Consider the following 17,396-nt stretch of genomic DNA (forward strand, 5'->3'; position numbering starts at 1 on the left):
GTTCAGGTCACAGGCACCGCGACGCACCTGTCTCCCAGGAGAGAGATGAGGGCGTCCAGGCTTCCGTCACAGACGACACAAGAGCCCAGGGCAGGATCTTGGGGGAGCTGCCCCAGACTCACTCCCCTGCTGCAGCGCCCGCACGTGCTGTGTCACTCTGTGTGTGTCCCCGGTTTGTGCAGATGTCTGTCCTGCGTCTTCACGTCAGGCAGAGTCCTCGCGTCCACTAAACCCCTTCCTTTATCCCACCGATCAGCTCAGGGGCCCCCCTGTTTTACCTGAACAGAGTGTATCGCTAGAAGAACTGCAGGGTCAGCTTGCACAGGCGGCCAGACTGCATCAAGAGGAGACAGAGAAATTTACAGACAGGATTCGTAAGGTAAATATGTAACGCGATTTCAGCACAACCAGGTCTCTGACTGCACAGCCCCTGGAGGCAGATGGCAGGATGTATTTGAGAGAAAGCTGTCGTGCACAGGCTCCTGGACTCACAGGGCTGGAGGATCCTCCACTGAGCGGCCCCTCAGACGTCTCCTAAAGAGAACTGTCTGCCTTTCTCTTCTAGAACGTGCTTTGACTGTATTTACGCTGTGGTCTGCGGGAAGTTCTTCCGAACATCGAATCTACCTTTTCCTGCAGCCATGGCCAGCAAAGAAAAATCAAATAAGGGCCTTCATGCATCTGGACATGAAAAGTGTGTCCATAACTTTTGTTGTCCCGCAGATTTGTAAACTTTCTCAATGTGGTAAGCTTTCTGGTAGAAACTTTAGCAGCTCACCCTAAACGGTTGTCTTCAAAAACCTGCCATTAATTGAGCTGCGGCCTCATTAACTCTTCTATTTTAGAATAACCTAGCTAATCATCCTTTATCTGTTAAATCCGTTACCAGAGTTGCTAAGAGAAAGGATTAGCAGACACGGGCACTTATTTCCTAAATAACTTACTTTCCCTTTTTTTTTTTTTCTTTAACTGCACCAAAAATCATGTTTGAGAAGTGAGTCCATCCTGGAGATGCAAAATGGCAGGGCCCCCGGCTGTGCCTCGTGGTTGGATTCAGGGTAGAGGAGTGTGTTGCAGCTTGGAGGGGGTGAGGGGTCATCCAGGCTTGTTCAGAGGGAAAGGGACAGTTTTTCCTAACGTGTCCTGAGGGCAGAGGACCGACCCTGAGACTTGAGAAGTGCTTGGCGTCATGGGACAGGCGGAGGCAGCCAGGACGTTTGGGGAAGTCAGAGTCTGGGAAGGAACGTTGGCAGGAGGCTGCAGAATAGCGGACAGAACAGCCCCACCCCCAGTCGCCCACCCCCCGCCCTCCCTGGCCTCCATTGACTAACACTCTAGAACCTCTGGCATACCTGCCCTGAGCTAGGTGCTCTGCACATCCCGAGTTAGCTTCGCTTTGCGGCCCAGGGTGCTGAAGCCTCCCCAGTCGGTCGGTGGCCTGAGATAACACTGCAAATGGTGAATGTCCAGTGTGGGAGGCTGCCCCTCTCCCCACTCTGTCCTGCTCTTGTGCCCATGGGGCAGAGAACCCTTGGGAGGACTCTGAGGCTGCCAAGGTGGTGAATTAAATCACCACTATTTTGTGTTATCGCAGCTTGAAGTGCAAAAAAGATCCGGTACAACGACTGGCCACGCAAGTCTGTGCGCAGACCCAGAACCTTCCCAGAGCTGCTTCTCTTCAGTGGCTTTAAGCACATGGGACACATAGGCGTGGACCTCAGGCAGCCATTGTCACATCCCCATGGTTTCTGCGCACGAATCTAGCACTTTAGGAAAGTGAGACAAAACAAAACTCACTGCCTTGATCTTTGGCCCAGGGGGCGTGTTAAAGCGGGAGAGGACAGCTCAAAACAAGGCTGGCATCCTAACGCTTGTTTTTCAGACTGTGGAACAGAAAGCTTTCATCCCGTCTATCACTTTAGCTACTATTGATATTATTCTTGTGCCCCAATCTGTGCAATAAGATTTTATTCACACCCCTTGGCTTAGTCATCATCGACATAATGATGGTTTATTGCTTGTAACGTGCCTGTACCCATGCTGAAAAGTAGGAACTTAGCATAGCAAAGGGAAACACTTCCTTTTCAGCAATGCTTTCTTTCCCTAAGGGTCACTCATAACTGATAGGAACGTGAAGTCCTAAGTGTGGCAGCAGGTTGTCAGATTCTTGTTTGCCCACCACTGTATGCAGCAGAGGACCTCACATCTAGAGAAATCCCTGCTCCCCGACCTGCCTCGCCCGCCTGCTCTCTGCGGGCCTCTCCGTCAGCTTGGCGATCTCCACCTTCTGCTGCGGGTGTGCACACCAGAAGGCTCAGGAAGCCAAGGGGAAGGATCTCCACCTACTCCCCCTTTACAATCCCAGTGTGCCTTTGTGTGCAAGCCCACATCCAGAGGGCACATGGAATCTGCATGGAAATCAGCTGCACGTAGTACATCCGAAAAACCATTTTCCTGAAGTTTAGAGACCACTAAAAACACCCCGAGAGACTTGACAATGAAAATCGATTATAACCCCTTACTTTGAAATAGGGTTTGCTTCTGAATCAGAAAACCCTTGAGGTTTTTATAACTAGTACATGTCTCAGGGAGTTTCCGTGTTTCACGTCCCAGGTGCAACATGGTAAGGATTGAACGGCAGTTTGCAAAGACTTTTGGTTTGGCTTGGGTGGCAGGTGGGAAGAGCCACTGTCACACTCTCTCCTTTTTTCCATTCAAGATGGAGGAGGAGCACCTCTACGCCTTGAGGTGGAAAGAGCTAGAAATGCACAGCCTGGCTTTGCAAAACACCCTCCATGAGCGAACCTGGAGTGATGAGAGAAATCTGATGCAGCAGGAGCTCCGTTCCTTGAAGCAGAACATTTTCCTTTTCTACGTCAAACTCAGGTGGCTGCTGAAGCTCTGGCGGCAAGGGAAACAGATGGAGGAGGAAGGCGAGGATTTCACGGAGGTACCTCTGCCCAGAGCGTTTGTTTTATTTGCGTCTGTTTTGTTCTTGCCCCCCAGGCACTGCTGTCCCTCTGCCTTCTACATACAGAGTCACACTCTGCCATTTCACGTTATTTTATCAAGTCCAACGCAGGCCATGGAAATGCAACAGGTTGTTGAGTTATACGTTAGACCAAGAATCCCGTGCTGTCCTTTGACCTCGTTTTTGTTTTTTTGTTTTTTTTTAATAAAATAGAGACAGCATGAGTGGGGAAGGGCAGAGAGAGGGAGACACAGAATCTGAAGGCGGCTCCAGGCTCTGAGCTGTCAGCATAGAGCCTGATGCGGGGCTCAAACTCACAAACCGCGAGATCATGACCTGAGTGGAAGTCGGACGCTTAACCAACTGAGCCACCCAGGCACCCCTTGACCTTGTTTTCAGAGTCCTGGTCTATGACTCCATAGTGCGCATGGTTTTGCTGCCATTTCTTTTGCCACTCATCTATGGATTCATGGACATTGTCACCTGGAGTCCCTTCCCATCTCTCGTTCCGCCTTGCTGGTTTGTCCAACCTAGCTCTAAATCTTTCTCTCTTCTTTCCATTTGGTTTTTGTTCCTAAATGCTAGAGCCCGTTCTGCCAATGCCATTTTATAAGCTCCAGATGGGCCAGATTTTTGCTGCCCTCAGAATCTGTGCACGTGCCTGTTCCCTCCTGTGCCTCCATATTCCCAGATTCATCCCAGAACAAGGACAGAGCCACTTCCTTTTCTGATTGATCTTATTGATTAAGCCAGTGTGACCTCGAGCTCTGCAGACTCCTTCCAGCCTTGCCTTCTGATGCGTGCAGGGCTGGGACCACTGAGGTTCTGAGCATCCGCACCCGTGACTCCTGTGTCAGGGGCTTCAAGGCATCATAAGTGTCGGTTTCCTTTAGACTCCCAGGAACTTTTTGTCTGCTTTTACTTTAGTGAGCAGTGTATATAGTTTGCAGTCATCCTAGGAAGGGGAAGATACTTGGATTCTCTCTCCTCCAGGAGGAAAGTCTTCCAAAATCAATTCAACCTGCTTCCAAAGAGCCATGACTGAGAAAACCATCATTAACCAAAACCTAGAAGTAGTTGTAAAGTCTCCTTCTGATCAGTCCTTTGGAGTTCCTCCTCTAGTTTGTAAAACCATAACTTTAATGAATAATCATTTATAAATCATAGAATTTGTCATTGCCAAAATAACTTACAGTAAAATTTCCAATCTTTGCTGACCAATTGGGCACCCGTTATGTGCTGTTCAAAGGAAGAGGGTTGGGGCACCCGGGTGGCTCAGTTGAGCATCCAGCCCAGGTCATGATCTCATGGTTTGTGGGTTTGAGCCCTGCATCCGGCTCTGTGCTGACAGCCTATTAGGGATTCTCTGTCTCCCTCTCTCTCTGCCCCGCCCCCCCAAAAATAAATACATAAACATTTAAAAAATAAATAAATAAATGAAGAAGGTGGCCAGTGAGTTCATGAAATGGGCTAAACGAGCACATTTGGGAAAAGGCTAAGAAGTCAAGACTTGATAAGCCATAAAGTGGAGAATTATCCTCAAACAATAAAAACCAGGCTGCACAGCAAAGGATTTGGGTGGAGCTGTGATTATTGTCTCCTGCTGTTTTCAGAGTGAGCATCCAGAGACCCTCCCCAGGCTCGGTGAGCTTGGAGAGCAGGGGGACCCGAAGGGGGACAGCCCAGACCAGGACGACAATGGTCCAGGCTGCGGCTTTTCGATGGGAGAGCATTCTCCACACTCCCCTGTGCAGATTGGTGACCACGGATCGCGGCTGCAGCCTGCGCATGGGGGGCAGCTCCACAAGCAGGTGGGTGCCGAGGTCCCAGCCCCTCATTCTACCCACATGTGGGAGAGGAGACTGCCAGTCTATGTCTGTGTCATCTTTTTTTATGTGCTGGTGTTCCAGGGAGCAGGAAACTCCTCTGGCTGCCTGTGATTGCCTGGTAGCTACATTTGTGCTAGAAATTGTATCAAGTCTTTTATTTCAGGGTCAGCCCATTAGTTTGTTAGGCTTACATGTATACACAAGGAGCATAGTAGGATCAGATCAGTTGCAGAGGTCAGCAAACGTCCCTGAGAAGGAGAAAGGGGAAAATGTTGAGCTGTGTGTAGAGTGATCTGTGGCTTTACAGAGGTTGACCATTCTTCCCAGGAAGAGACAGTACTTCCTGGGAAGACAGTACTGGCCACAGGAGTGCAGCGCCCTCCTCGTGGCCAGAATGTACAGGGCTTTTTTTGTTGAGGTTTAGCTGAATAGGCATCAGAAACATCACTCATGTGGCAACATGATGCATAAGGAGGAAAGAGAAAGTATTTTTTTTTAATCCTAAACATGTATAAAGTGTTTTAAGTTCCTTTTGGGCCACTTGAAATAAAAATATTTGATGAGACTTAAAAAAATGAAAGCATGGGGACGGATGCCTGGGTGGCTCAGTCGTTGAAGCATCTGACTCTTGATTTCAGCTCAGGTCATGATCTCGCAGTTTGTGAGATAAAGCCCCACATCAGGCTCTGCACTGACAATGGGGAGCCTGCTTGGGATTCTCTCTCTCTCTCCCTCTCTCTCTGCCCTCCCCTGCTCATGCTTTCTCTTTCTCTCTGTCAAAATAAATAAATGAGTTAAAAAAAAAAATGAAAGCACATTAAAGTGAGGTGGGATTTCAGTGTATAATGTGAAATAATTATTAAATATTGCCAAATGCCACGTCTGCTAATTATTAAGCAGATAGCCCCTGCTTAATAAACCAAAAGGTACTGTTCCTGCCACCCAGATTTTTCACGCTTCTGTATAAAACAGCACGTGTGTTGGGTTTAGAGTGTTGAGACCCTAGGAGGCATCCAGCGTTAAAGGTTTTTTGCCCCCAGGCTTTCTGGACTGAGTCCTTTCTGACCCCGTGTTGCTTCTTTGACAGTTCTGCAGGGCAGAACCCAAAGCCCCACACCCTGGACCCCTGGCTCTGGGGTGAGGGGCAGGGACGGGTGGACCCAGAGCACAGCAGTTACTCCGGGTGTGGCTGTCACCACTCAGCCGCTGACATTTGTGGGCACTCCCTGTGCACTGGACTCCACAGCTGCGGCTCCTCCCTCAGCCCAGAGCCACAGAGGGGTCAAGTGGGAGAGGGCTGGCATCAAATCTTTGGCTCAAATCCAAATGAGGAAAAGGAGTGATGTCTAAGCACAGTCCTGAGGGATATGTGTGTTTCCCTGCGTCGGCTTTCTCTCCACAGTCAAATCAGATTTTCACAACTGAAGAGCTGTTTTCTATGCACACCCATCCGTCCTTCATTTTCCCTGAACACTATGACTCGAGAAAGAGATTATACTTTCAGATGAACGTTTAATTACAATTATTAGGAAGTTTGCCGTTATGCCAGTGTCCCTGGGGAGATTTTAGCTCATGGAGTGAGTTTTTCCAGAAATTGATTTGGTTAGAAAATAAAATACTCCTTTGCGAATAAGCCTTTAAAACCTACCACTTGTATTATTTTTAAAAGAGATGTTGTCAGTCTGTTCTACAAAGTATCTGTGATTAGCCCAAATACATCTGTTGATTACTACTTTGCCATAAACCTGCCGCATCTGAGATCGCGCGTTGGGTGTTTCCCACGCGTGCATCCAAATGCTTAGGAAAAGGGGAAAAAATGTAACACATCTGGTTTTCGAAACAATTCTCATGGAAAATTTTACCCTTGGGGTGGGAAATAATGCAGAGTCACTCAGCTGGAGCCTCACGTTCAGTGTACTTCAGTGTCATCTCGCTTTGCCTTGTCCTTCCCAAGCTGATTTCCTAGCTCTTCCCCTTGCAACAGCTAATCACTTTGTACAGTTTGTGCTAGAAGCACACGGGGGGCCTGCGGGGTAGGGTGCCGACGGGCAGAATCAGGACTGCCTTTAATGGACCCGTCTGTCCATAGCAGTTAAGTGCACAATGCCGTCCATCCGAGGACAGAAGATTAATGAGCTCTACTGTACGACAGCTGATTGCCTGGGAGTGAACATTCTCAGTTAGCCGGTCTGCCTCCCTTTCGTGGCATGGGTATTAGCTGGACAGCCTGCCTGCAAGAAAAAGAACACGTGTCTCAGAGAGCCGCGCCCTTTGCAGAAACCCTGAGATCCTGCCAAGGTGATAATCAGAATGGGGAGCGTGGCCTGACTCCTTTCCCAAGGCTATATTCCCAAGGAAGGCAATTTCCCAGGCCTCGGTCTTCGCTCTGGGTCGTAGTGAATATTCTCACAGTTGCACGCAGTAAGTGGCAAAATGCATCATGTCCAAAGAGGTAAAATGTATCGAGTCAACTTTGGGAATAGTTCATAAAAGATTACCAGGTTGGGGCGCCTGGGTGGCTCAGTCGGTTAAGCGGCTGACTTCAGCTCGGGTCGTGATCTCAGTGTTCATGAGTTTGAGCCCCGTGTCAGGCTCTGTGCTGACAGCTTAGAGCCTGGAGCCTGCTTCAGATTCTGTGTCTCCCTCTCTCTGTGCCCATCTCCCTCTCGCACTCTGTGTCTGTCTCTCAAAAATAAAATAAATAAACGTTAAAAAAATGTTTTTAATTATCATGTTGGAAAATACTCAGCTGTGTGAATGTTCCCTGTTAACTGATCTTTAGTCACACGACTAGTGATCTAGTGGCAGGAACCCGATTGTCCTCGACAACAGAAAGCACTTTTAGCTCGCCTGGTCTTCTGAAAGAACTGGAAAACATGCAAGAGCTTATTGGATAGCTCTCACCTAGTTCCAGGAAGCTTGCCACTATGTTAAGCTTTAGAGATCTAAGGCTTCATATGTGTTGTATATCTACTAGTAATTCCCAAAATCAAGATTTTTAATGCAAGGGGATTAACGGTGCCAGAATTATGTGGTTCTAATAGGTAATCGCCTGTGAATCGGATTAATTTATTCAAAGAGAAGTCACTTTTTCTTCCAGGGATGTAGCATAATATTCTTTATTAAAACATCTAAGTATAAGGGCGTCTGGGTAGCTCAGTTGGTTGACCATCCGACTCTTGATTTCGGCTCGGGTCATGATCTCGCGCGCGGTTCATGAGTTCATGTGCTGACAGTGCAGAGCCTGCTTGGGATTCTCTCTCTCTGCCCTTCCTTGCCTCTCTCTCTCTCTCTCTCAAAATAAACAAACTTAAAAAAAAAAAAAAAGCATCGGGGCACCTGGGTGGCTCAGTCAGTTAAGACTCCGACTTCAGCTCAGGTCACGATCTCACGGTCCATGAGTTCGAGCCCCAAGTCGGGCTCTGGGCTGATGGCTCAGAGCCTGGAGCCTGCTTCCGATTCTGTGTCTCCCTCTCTCTCTGCCCCTCCCCCGTTCGTGCTCTGTCTCTGTCTCAAAAATAAATAAACGTTAAAAAAAAAATTTAAAAAAAAGCATCTGAGTATAAATATAGAGAACCTGATTTAAAACTCAGAGCAAGATCTGATGAAATTATGTTTCATGTTAGTCTCCAACGACAGCTGGTCACTTAAGAGCCTCCCTTGGAAAAAAAAAAAAAAAAAAAAAAAAAAAAAGAGCCTCCCTTGGGACCCAGCTTTAGGACCAAGTAGAATCTGTTCCCCTGGACCTTTGTCACTCACTAGTCCAGGACTCATTTGGAGCTTAGGGCCTTCAAGAGCCATCCTAGGTAAAAGTCAGTGCCTTTGGCTCCCTGGGCCTCCCAGACTTCGACTCACGTGGGTATCCACTTTTCTGTTTTGCCCAAGATGCAGGAACCTCCCGAAAGAGCACCTGTGCCAGACAGGGCCTGTATGTCAGAACTGTGATCTGCTCTTTTTTTTTTTTTTTCACATTTATTCATTTTTGAGATACAGAGAGAGACAGAGCACAAGCGGGGGAGGGGCAGAGAGAGAGGGAGACACAGAATCTGAAGCAGGCTCCAGGCTCCAAGCTGTCAGCACAGAGCCCAACGCGGGACTTGAACTCACAAACTGCAAGATCATGACCTGAGCCGAAGTCGGACGCACAACCAATTGAGCCACCCAGACGCCCCCCCCACCCCTTTTTTTTTTAATAAGGAAGCTCTCCTCTTGAACCTAATTTTGTATGTTGTACCATGGTTTATTCTGTGGACTTTGCAACTGTATAACCTCACCTAGGAGATAAGCAACTCTATAAAAAGAACCAGACTAGGGGCGCCTGGGTGGCTCCGTCGGTTAAACATCTGCCTTCAGCTCAGGTCATGATCTCATGGTTCGTGGGTTCGAGCCCCATGTTGGGCTCTCTGCTGTCTGTGCAGGGCCTGCTTCGGATCCTCTGTCCCCCTCTCTCTCTGCCCCTCCCCCTACTTGCTTGCTCTCTCTCTCTCTCTCTCAAGAGTAAATAAATTAAAAAAAAAAAAAAAAAAAAAAAAGAACCAGACCAGAGCTTGTAATTATGAAACATAATTCATGTTTGCTGTGTGTTTTTGTTTGTTTCTGTTACTGTGCAAATAGCACAGATGCAGGAGGGGAAGAGCCACAAATGCTGAAGGATACTCAGGAAAGGACTCTCTCAGTCCCCCTCCCCCCTCCCAGTGTTAGCCATGGTCAGCAGTTTATGACATACTTTTCTACGTGTGCAACAAACCCTAAACCTCGCTACTAAGTGATTTCTTCCCATCTGGCCACTTGATGTTCATCAGACCTGCCCCGGTTTCTTTGAAGCCTTTGGGTGGTAACTCTGGGTTTATAACTTACTGATTACATGTCCATCAATTCCTTCACAAACCCACGTTTATTCTTGGGAACCTCTCTGAAAATTACAGTGACCTGCAGGACAGAGCCCACGTGGCCCGGATCAGCTGCATATTCTCAGCCAAAGGACAAACGACTTTTTTGTACAAACATGAATTTCTCATCTCTGTAACCCTGCATCAGAGATTATGTTTTCGTGGCCAGTCTTCAGTGACGCCTTCTCTTTCATCTGTGGGAGGATGGTAGTTTTAGAAAAGAATCTTAAAAATAATCCAAATGGAACAACGGAAGTAAGAACGACAAATGGCTTATTAATAGTAAAATGTTGTGGGATGTGTAAATGTATCCTTTCTGTCTGATCGCACAGTAAAGGACTTGTCTTGGGACTCTTGCCGGTAGAGGGGTTACTTTATTGAATAGTGTATGAGGTGTCCCTCTTTGTAATTATGGAATAGGACCTATGCCTCCCTGTGTTGGGGGTCAAGGGCAGCTACCACAGCATTCTAGAACTCCCTGCCTGTGTCTACTAGCCTAAATGAATAGGAAGTAGAGGCCGTCTGGCATTCTGTGGGTGGGCCCTTAGCAGCAGGTCAACAGAACAGAACAATGTATCTGTTCCCGTATTAGATTACACTCGTCTCCAGCATTAATGGCTCTGATACAGGCAAAGTGGTTGATGGTAGCTTAGCTCTTTCACAGAATTATGAAACACATATCTTAGAAATCTTACGCAGGAACGATTTTATCAAATAGCTGGCATTGCATCACAAATATCTTGGTGTGTTACCTTTCTCAGAAACGTCCTCTTCACTTTCCATTAATGCTTATTGTATATTTGGGTGGCAGCCTTAATTAGCTGAAGCCCAGCCTTGAACCTGGTATAAAGTTTAACACTTTAGAGCACAGTCCAGCTCCTGATCCCAATTTTGGAATTATTGTTAAGGCTTGCCCAAAAGAAATTAACTTGGAAGGGCTCAAATGCCCTTAGCCTGAGGAAAAGGAAATGGTGGAGCCATTTTATTCCTGCTTTTTTGTAAGAAAGCCAACAAGCTGATCTTGAAGAGATTGAAACGTTGGCCTTTTTCATTGAAATTGACCTATGCTTAACAGATATATAAGCTAAAAGGTTGCATAATTGGGCCCCTGGCACAGAAGTTTCCGAAAAGTCTGTATCCAGGAAGACTTTCACCCAAAGACCTCTAAACGAACCAGAGAATCTTGATTCCATTCTTAACCTGATTAGGATCATCTTTTTACCCAAAACATTGCCCAGCAAGGGCCACCGCGGGAAGAAAAAGTAACACAAGGAACTTTAAAGCATTCTTTCAGGATGGCTCACTATATTATTACCTTTGATATGGAGGATGGAAATTGCTCCTAGAGATTAAGTGGCTCTCTTAGGCAACGTTTCAAAAAAAAAAAATAACAACAACAACAAAAACCTGGGTAGAATATAATGTCAGAATTTAAATATCTTGGCTCGGTTTGTCCAGCCTTGGGTGGGACAGACCTGGATTGCAGTCTGTGTTCTGCACTTCCTAGCAGAGAGAGCCTGGCAGTTCCTTAGTTGCTGCGTGTTCTGGTTCCTCGTCTGTAACAGGGAACGTGACGGTATGCACCCAGCACTGATGCAAGAAGCAGGTAATAACATCATGCAGGTGAATGATCAGCATACCTGATCTTAGCACACCCTCTGACCCATTAGAAGCAATTAGAATTACTCTTCATTACTGGGTTTGGGGCTTGGGGTTTTTGTTTGTTTTTGTTGTGAAAAGTTGATAAGCATCAGGCCCATCTGGGTCTTGAGAAGTTTTTTCTTGGACATCAATCGTTGGCGTTGTGCACCAATGGCCGAGAGCTAGTCTGGCTTCTTGCCATATCACATGCTGCTCCTGGGTGATTATAATAACGAGTATCAATGACATTGATTCTGTGGACTCTCCTGCTCCCTTTGGCCACCTTCATCCCAAAGCAGTTTTTGAACTCCTGCCATGATGATTAATATTCTACTGGTATAACAGCACATTATGTTGATCACTCTGACCCAAATGTGCATGAAAACATTAAGGCTTAATTTTATTTAATCTGATATTTGCTAATGGCAGCAAGTACTTATTTCTAGAGGAACCAAAATTTCAGTCTGCAAAAGGACTATTAATGTGACCTGCTTTCGAGGACCACAAAGTTCTGGTCCTAATGTTGTCAGAGGCATTTAGTGCGGGGCTAAGAACCCTACAGGCTGGCTACATTCACAAAGTGGGGTTTGTAGGGAGCTATCCATTACATACAAGAATTGATTATATAGTTTTCTGCTTTTTCTTCCACGAGCATGAGATGACTACTCAGACTGGATCAAACCTCTTACCATTAGGTTATGCTTAAAATGCTTAGACTTAAAAAATAGTGATTGTTTTTTTTGAGAGAGAGTGAGCAAGCCATGAGTAAAGGAGAGGGGCAGAAGGAAAGCGAGAAAGAGACAGAGAGAGAATCCCAAGCAGGCTCCACGCTGAGTGTGGAGTTCCATGTGGAGCTCGATCCCATGACCCTGGGATCATGACCTGAGCTAAAATCAAGAGCCAGACACTCAACTGACTGAGCCACCCAGGACCCCAAAAGTAGTAATGTATATATTTTTTAAATTTAAAATCCAAAGATGAAAATCCCAAACGAATCTACCATAAAATATAAATACATTTTTTCAAACAAATTCTGTACTCAGAAGGATGTGTATTTCTGAAACAAAAAAATCGCAATACCTCTTCTCACTCACCTGTGCTTACATAATTTTTAAGTACTTTTGGTGTCAGGTTGATTTATTATAGTTATTTATTATAGTTGTACATATATCCTGAGCAGCTCGCTGAGTATAGTGGTAATTTTCTTACATTCAGGTGGTTGGAAGGAATGTGTAGGATTTTTAGAAGGTTCTCTAGTTGCTGAATCTTGAAAATGTTAACTGAACTGTGTACCCTTCATGGCTTCAGTCTCAGGGCTACTAAAGTAAAAACTGGTATTCAAAGAGAGAAAAATGAAAGACCAATAAACGGTAACAAATAGGCCTTTCTACCCAATTGAAAGTCTACCACATATAACTTCAGACAACTTACAGGGAAAACTGGGGAGTTTTCAGCAATAAATTTGCTAATGTTAAGGAGTTTCTCTTTTCTTTTTTTAAATGTTTTTATTTTACTTTTGAGAGAGAGTGTGTGTGAGAGAGAGAGAGAGAGAGAGAGAGAGAGCGGGGGAGGGGCAGAGAGAGAGGGAGACAATCCAAAGAAGGCTCCAGGCTCTGAGCTGTCAGCACACAGCCCGATGCGGGGCTCAAACTCACAACCCGTGAGATCATGACCTGAGCCCAAGTCAGAGGCATAACCGACTGAGCCACCCAGGAACCCCAGGAGTTTCTCTTTTCTAACTCAACTTCATTTAAATCCAAACATATAGCCAAAGTATCTTAAATTCTTCCCAAATGTGGCTGACCATTTTTATCTATGTGCACATGTGTTTAGGGGATTAACTAGTTTTAGAATCACGACGGACTCTCCACGTGATGCAGGAGAGCTGGGAGTAGTGAGTGTCCTGCTGCCCTTGGCATGAAAGGTTTATCAAGAAGGGGGGATTTGCTCTGAGAATAAGGGGTCCTGTGTTCCCAAAGTCGAGATCGTCTGCATCCAGACAGAACTGAGAGAGCTTTAATTCTACCTGCCTCATAAATGCACCAAACAAGATTGCCCGGAGACAGTCTGGAAGCTCATGATGCACTTAGTGTTTTCTGCCCAACTGGAAGAGATGAGCTCATGGGGCTTTTATTATCCAGGTACCATAATTGATTCAGGATTTAATGCACTTAGACAAACCTTTCTGGTATAGTGTCCGTGCCAAAATGTACTAAGATAGCCAGCATGGTTTTGAAATGTGCCTTCAAAGGGCAGGGTGGATTTTAGAAAATATAAAATCTCTAAGTTAGGTGTAAGCAGATCAGGGATAAAAATCCCATTTTCATTTATGAGACCTGTTTGCGTACTTCCCACAGGCTGAGCACTGTGTGAAACACTGGAAATCAGGAGTGGGTAAGGTTTTGTCTCCCGCCCGCCACCCCTGTACTTTACTGTGGCGGTGGAGTGAGTAGGGGCGGCACGAGAAAACCAGTAGGTGCCATGGTTATTCATGCTGTTGGTGCAGCAGAAAGGAGGGGCACAGTGATTCTATCTCAGAGGACCATGAGGAAGCCTTCACGAACAAGTTAAGCGTTCACTTTTGGCTTTGTTTATGAAAGCTCAGCATGCCCTTCCCCACATGGCCATACTGATCCATACAAGCCACACAGTATGACCACACTGTGCTTATAAGAGACACAGAGCTTATTTTTTATTCCTTTCTGGTTCAGTGGCTGGTATTAAAATGACAGAATATGTCGGTGAGTGTTCAGATCTTGCTAGATCTGCATCCCCAGTCACAGCTTTGGACGTCTGAAGTCACATGTAGCGTCCTCGCAGCCCCAGCTTCCGGGTTCCCCGTGGCCTCCTGCAGCTTCCTCCCTTCTGCTTCTGGGCCTGGAGGACCAGCCTGAGTGCCAGCCTCCCTCCTATTCCGACAGGCCCTTAGGAGTCTTAGCCCCAGGAGCCTGACAGCCGGCAGCAGGGGGACCCCCTGGCTGCGTCCCACTAACCGTGCAGACTTCGCACCTGCTCTGCATACGCCCACCGCAACAGCCCCTTGGACACAGCCCGGCACCCCGTTGATGCTAGGCTCCCCTCCTCTTCGGACCTAAAGAAAACCCTGGCACGAACTGGCAGACCCGACTCCATGTTCCCCCCTGCAGGTGGTGGAAAACCAGCAGCTGTTTGGTGCGCTCAAGACCCTGCTGGAGGACCTGCACGCGGAGCTGCGGGAGGACGAGCATGCGCGGCGGCGGCTGCAGCAGCAGTACGCCAGCGACAAGGCCGCCTGGGACGTGCAGTGGGCGGCACTCAAGTGCCGCCTGGAACAGGTACCTGCCCGCGGGGTCTCCCCTGCCCCAACTGTGGGGCCTCCGTTGTCTGGGCCAGGTGGGGAGAAGGCACAGTACCTCGGATCCAGGGTGGTCCTTGTCCTAAGAGATCATCGACTCCGAGGTGAAAGCCTGGAACAGCTGCAAGCTCGCTCGGTCGCTCACTCTCTCTCCTTAAAATTCCCAGCCTTGGGGCGCCTGGGTGGTTCAATCCGTTAAGCGTACAACTTCAACTCAGGTCATGATCTTGCAGTTTGTGGGTTCTGTGCTGACAGCTGGTAGCCTGGAGCCTGCTTCAGATTCTGTGTCTCTCCCTCTCGCTGCCCTTGCCTGCTCACGCTCTGTCTCTCTCTGTCTCTCAAAAATAAACATTAAAAAAAGTTTTTTTTTTTAAAATTCCCGGCCTTTCCGAGACACCTTCGTCCCCCTTCCCAGTCCCTCTCCCGAGAAGGAAACACAGTCTCCACTGAACGCCTTTGGCCAGTAGCATTTATTTTCCCATTCTGCACTGAACGAGGCGGTACTTAGCCCCATCGAAGGATGGCCCAGCATGAAGTGGTGATCAGAACACGCTGACACAGTTCAGACAGGAACAAAGAAAATGCAGATTGTGGCTTAGTTATCTCTGGAAAAGGAAAACATGTGCATTCCTTTAGATTTCTCCAAATACTGAAAAGAGCTGGTAGACCTTCCAGTACGTGCCCTGGAGGTCTGATCAGTTTCCGTGTCCTTATCTCCCCTGGAGGAAATGGAGGCCCAGAGGAAGTGTCGGGTCTCAGATCATGGAGCCTTCAGTGCTCGAGTGGAGAGAACAGGGTCCTGCCTGCACCCTCCCAACAGAGCAGAGACTCTTTGGAGATTTTAGACCAGGGCCATGGTTGTTAAGGTCAGACTTCTCCAGAAACGTTCTTTTCTTAAGTGTTTTCTCCCTGGAAATCCTTAAAAGCAATGTCACCTCCTGCCCAGAGTCTGCTCGCTCAGGTTGTTTCTCCAGATCTCTTCCAGCCCCTTGATCATCATGGGAGGAAATCTGTGCATCTTTGATAATCTACTTTCTAGGCCCTATTTTGAGGCAAATCTTAAACTAATTAAAATTTTATATGAATTGGCCAAGTCATGAAAGACAAAGAAATTTTCCCAGAATGGAGACATCTTCCAAATGGCCTTGATAAGAGATGAAAGGGCCTGTCATGTCAAAAGCAAACAGCTTCCCTGGTACCCACAAGTTCAAATGCATTGCCAGCTGGCCCAAGGGAGCATCGCTATCAGGTTCATAGCCCTAGGTAGAGCAGAGACACAGCCTTCTCTGCAGAGGAAGCAGCAAAGCATAGCAAAACCAAAGCACCAGGCCAGGCTGGCGGAGCTGCTGACCCAGTTATGAATCCTGTCTACCTGCCCGGTAGGAGATTCTTACTAGATGCTCTGGTTTATCTGAGTGCACAGCCTGAAGCGTCCGCAGTGGAGGAAAAATGAGTAAGGATGCTCTTTAAGCCTATTTTAAAATATGTTTGTGGGGGAGAAAGCTAAATATTTTCAAAGATGTAAGTGTAGGTGTAGCTAAAGAAAGGAGGCCTAATCTTTGAGATGAGCCGATTTCAAAATATTTCATCTTTGTTTTAGAGAAACCTGGCATCCACCCACACGTGTGCTACACATAAAGCCTCTGGAAAAGTCAATAACACTGAGAAATAAAAATAGGACTTCAAACCTAGAAGCAAGGCGGTACTAGGTAAAGATTCATCTTCCGCCCAAATCGTTGAAGAAGTTTCTGACACATTTGCAGCCCAGGAAGCAGGGAATGCAGGCCGAGGATGGTTCACTTATAATCCCCCCGTCTTTACTCTCTTCTACTTAAAAGCAAAACAAGTGAATTCTATCAAAAGTTAAGTATTTTCTCTCCGTGAAGGCCATGTGGTGTCAATGTCCAAGTCTGTGATTCCTTCACTTAACTCCCAACTCAGACCTTGTTCTAGATGCCATCAAATAAGTGTTTCTTGAAGGGGCTGTAAGTGCAGTGGGAGACCCAGACAAGGGCGGCAATTTGTAATAGTGTCATAAGTGTCCCACAAGGCCTATACGCGGTGCTGCCGGGGGGGGGGGGGGTGGGGGAAGAGGGGGATGCAGAGCCCACACCTCAGCCTGAGGTTTCAGGGAGGGGGTGTTCATGAAAGTGCTGCTGCTTAGCATGAGTCTCGGAAGATGAATAAGAGTGGGTACATGGGAAAAGAGAGAAAGGATGTTTCAGACAAAAAAAGGCACAGTGAAGAAAGGAGCATAGTACATCTGAGGAGCCGCACCTAGTCAGGTTATGAGAGAGAAAGAATGTGCAAAAGATTGAAACAGAAATCCGGACTGTATCACGGAAGTAAAGCATTTTGGATTTACCTTTGCCAAAGATTGTCCCGACTTCAAGGAGGAGGATGGATTAGAAGCCCAGTAGAATTGAATAGAGTAACATGGTTCCATCCATAAAATCCGGGGGTCTGCCGAACTGGAATGGGGAAAACATTCACTAATCTTTTGCTAAAATGTACCATGTTCTGCAGCAACAGTAAACTTCCAGTTCCTTCCTCCTGTCCTCTGCTGTTGTTGCCCCAGTTTACTTCTACACGTTCTGTAAACACACATCACGTTGCAACTGTTTTTGCTTTAGGCACTCAGTAATACTTTAAAGCAATTAAGGGGCGCCTGGGTGGCTCAGTCAGTTAAGCGTCCGACTTCAGCTCAGGTCATGATCTCACAGTTTGTGAGT

At 47.0% G+C, this 17,396-nt stretch overlaps 1 protein-coding gene across 12 annotated transcripts in view; it reads left to right on the forward strand.

Annotated features, from left to right (window-relative positions):
- The window catches only part of MTCL1 (microtubule crosslinking factor 1), a 130,270-nt gene that overhangs the window by 90,206 nt on the left and 22,668 nt on the right, over positions 1-17,396 (forward strand). For 6 of the 12 annotated variants that reach the window (XR_009251068.1, XM_058692684.1, XM_058692685.1 and 3 more), the window contains 4 exons: positions 257-379; positions 2,720-2,950; positions 4,585-4,782; positions 14,477-14,644. Coding sequence is in view for 11 of the 12 variants with exons in the window: in XM_058692684.1 (XP_058548667.1) it covers positions 257-379; positions 2,720-2,950; positions 4,585-4,782; positions 14,477-14,644 (720 nt within the window). In the remaining variant the exon portion in view is untranslated. The remainder of the gene's footprint in view (positions 1-256; positions 380-2,719; positions 2,951-4,584; positions 4,783-14,476; positions 14,645-17,396) is intronic. The other 6 variants (XM_058692688.1, XM_058692692.1, XM_058692694.1 and 3 more) reach the window with 4 other exon arrangements.

Source organism: Neofelis nebulosa, chromosome 11 (genome assembly GCF_028018385.1).
Source record: "Neofelis nebulosa isolate mNeoNeb1 chromosome 11, mNeoNeb1.pri, whole genome shotgun sequence".
Lineage (NCBI taxonomy): Eukaryota > Metazoa > Chordata > Mammalia > Carnivora > Felidae > Neofelis > Neofelis nebulosa.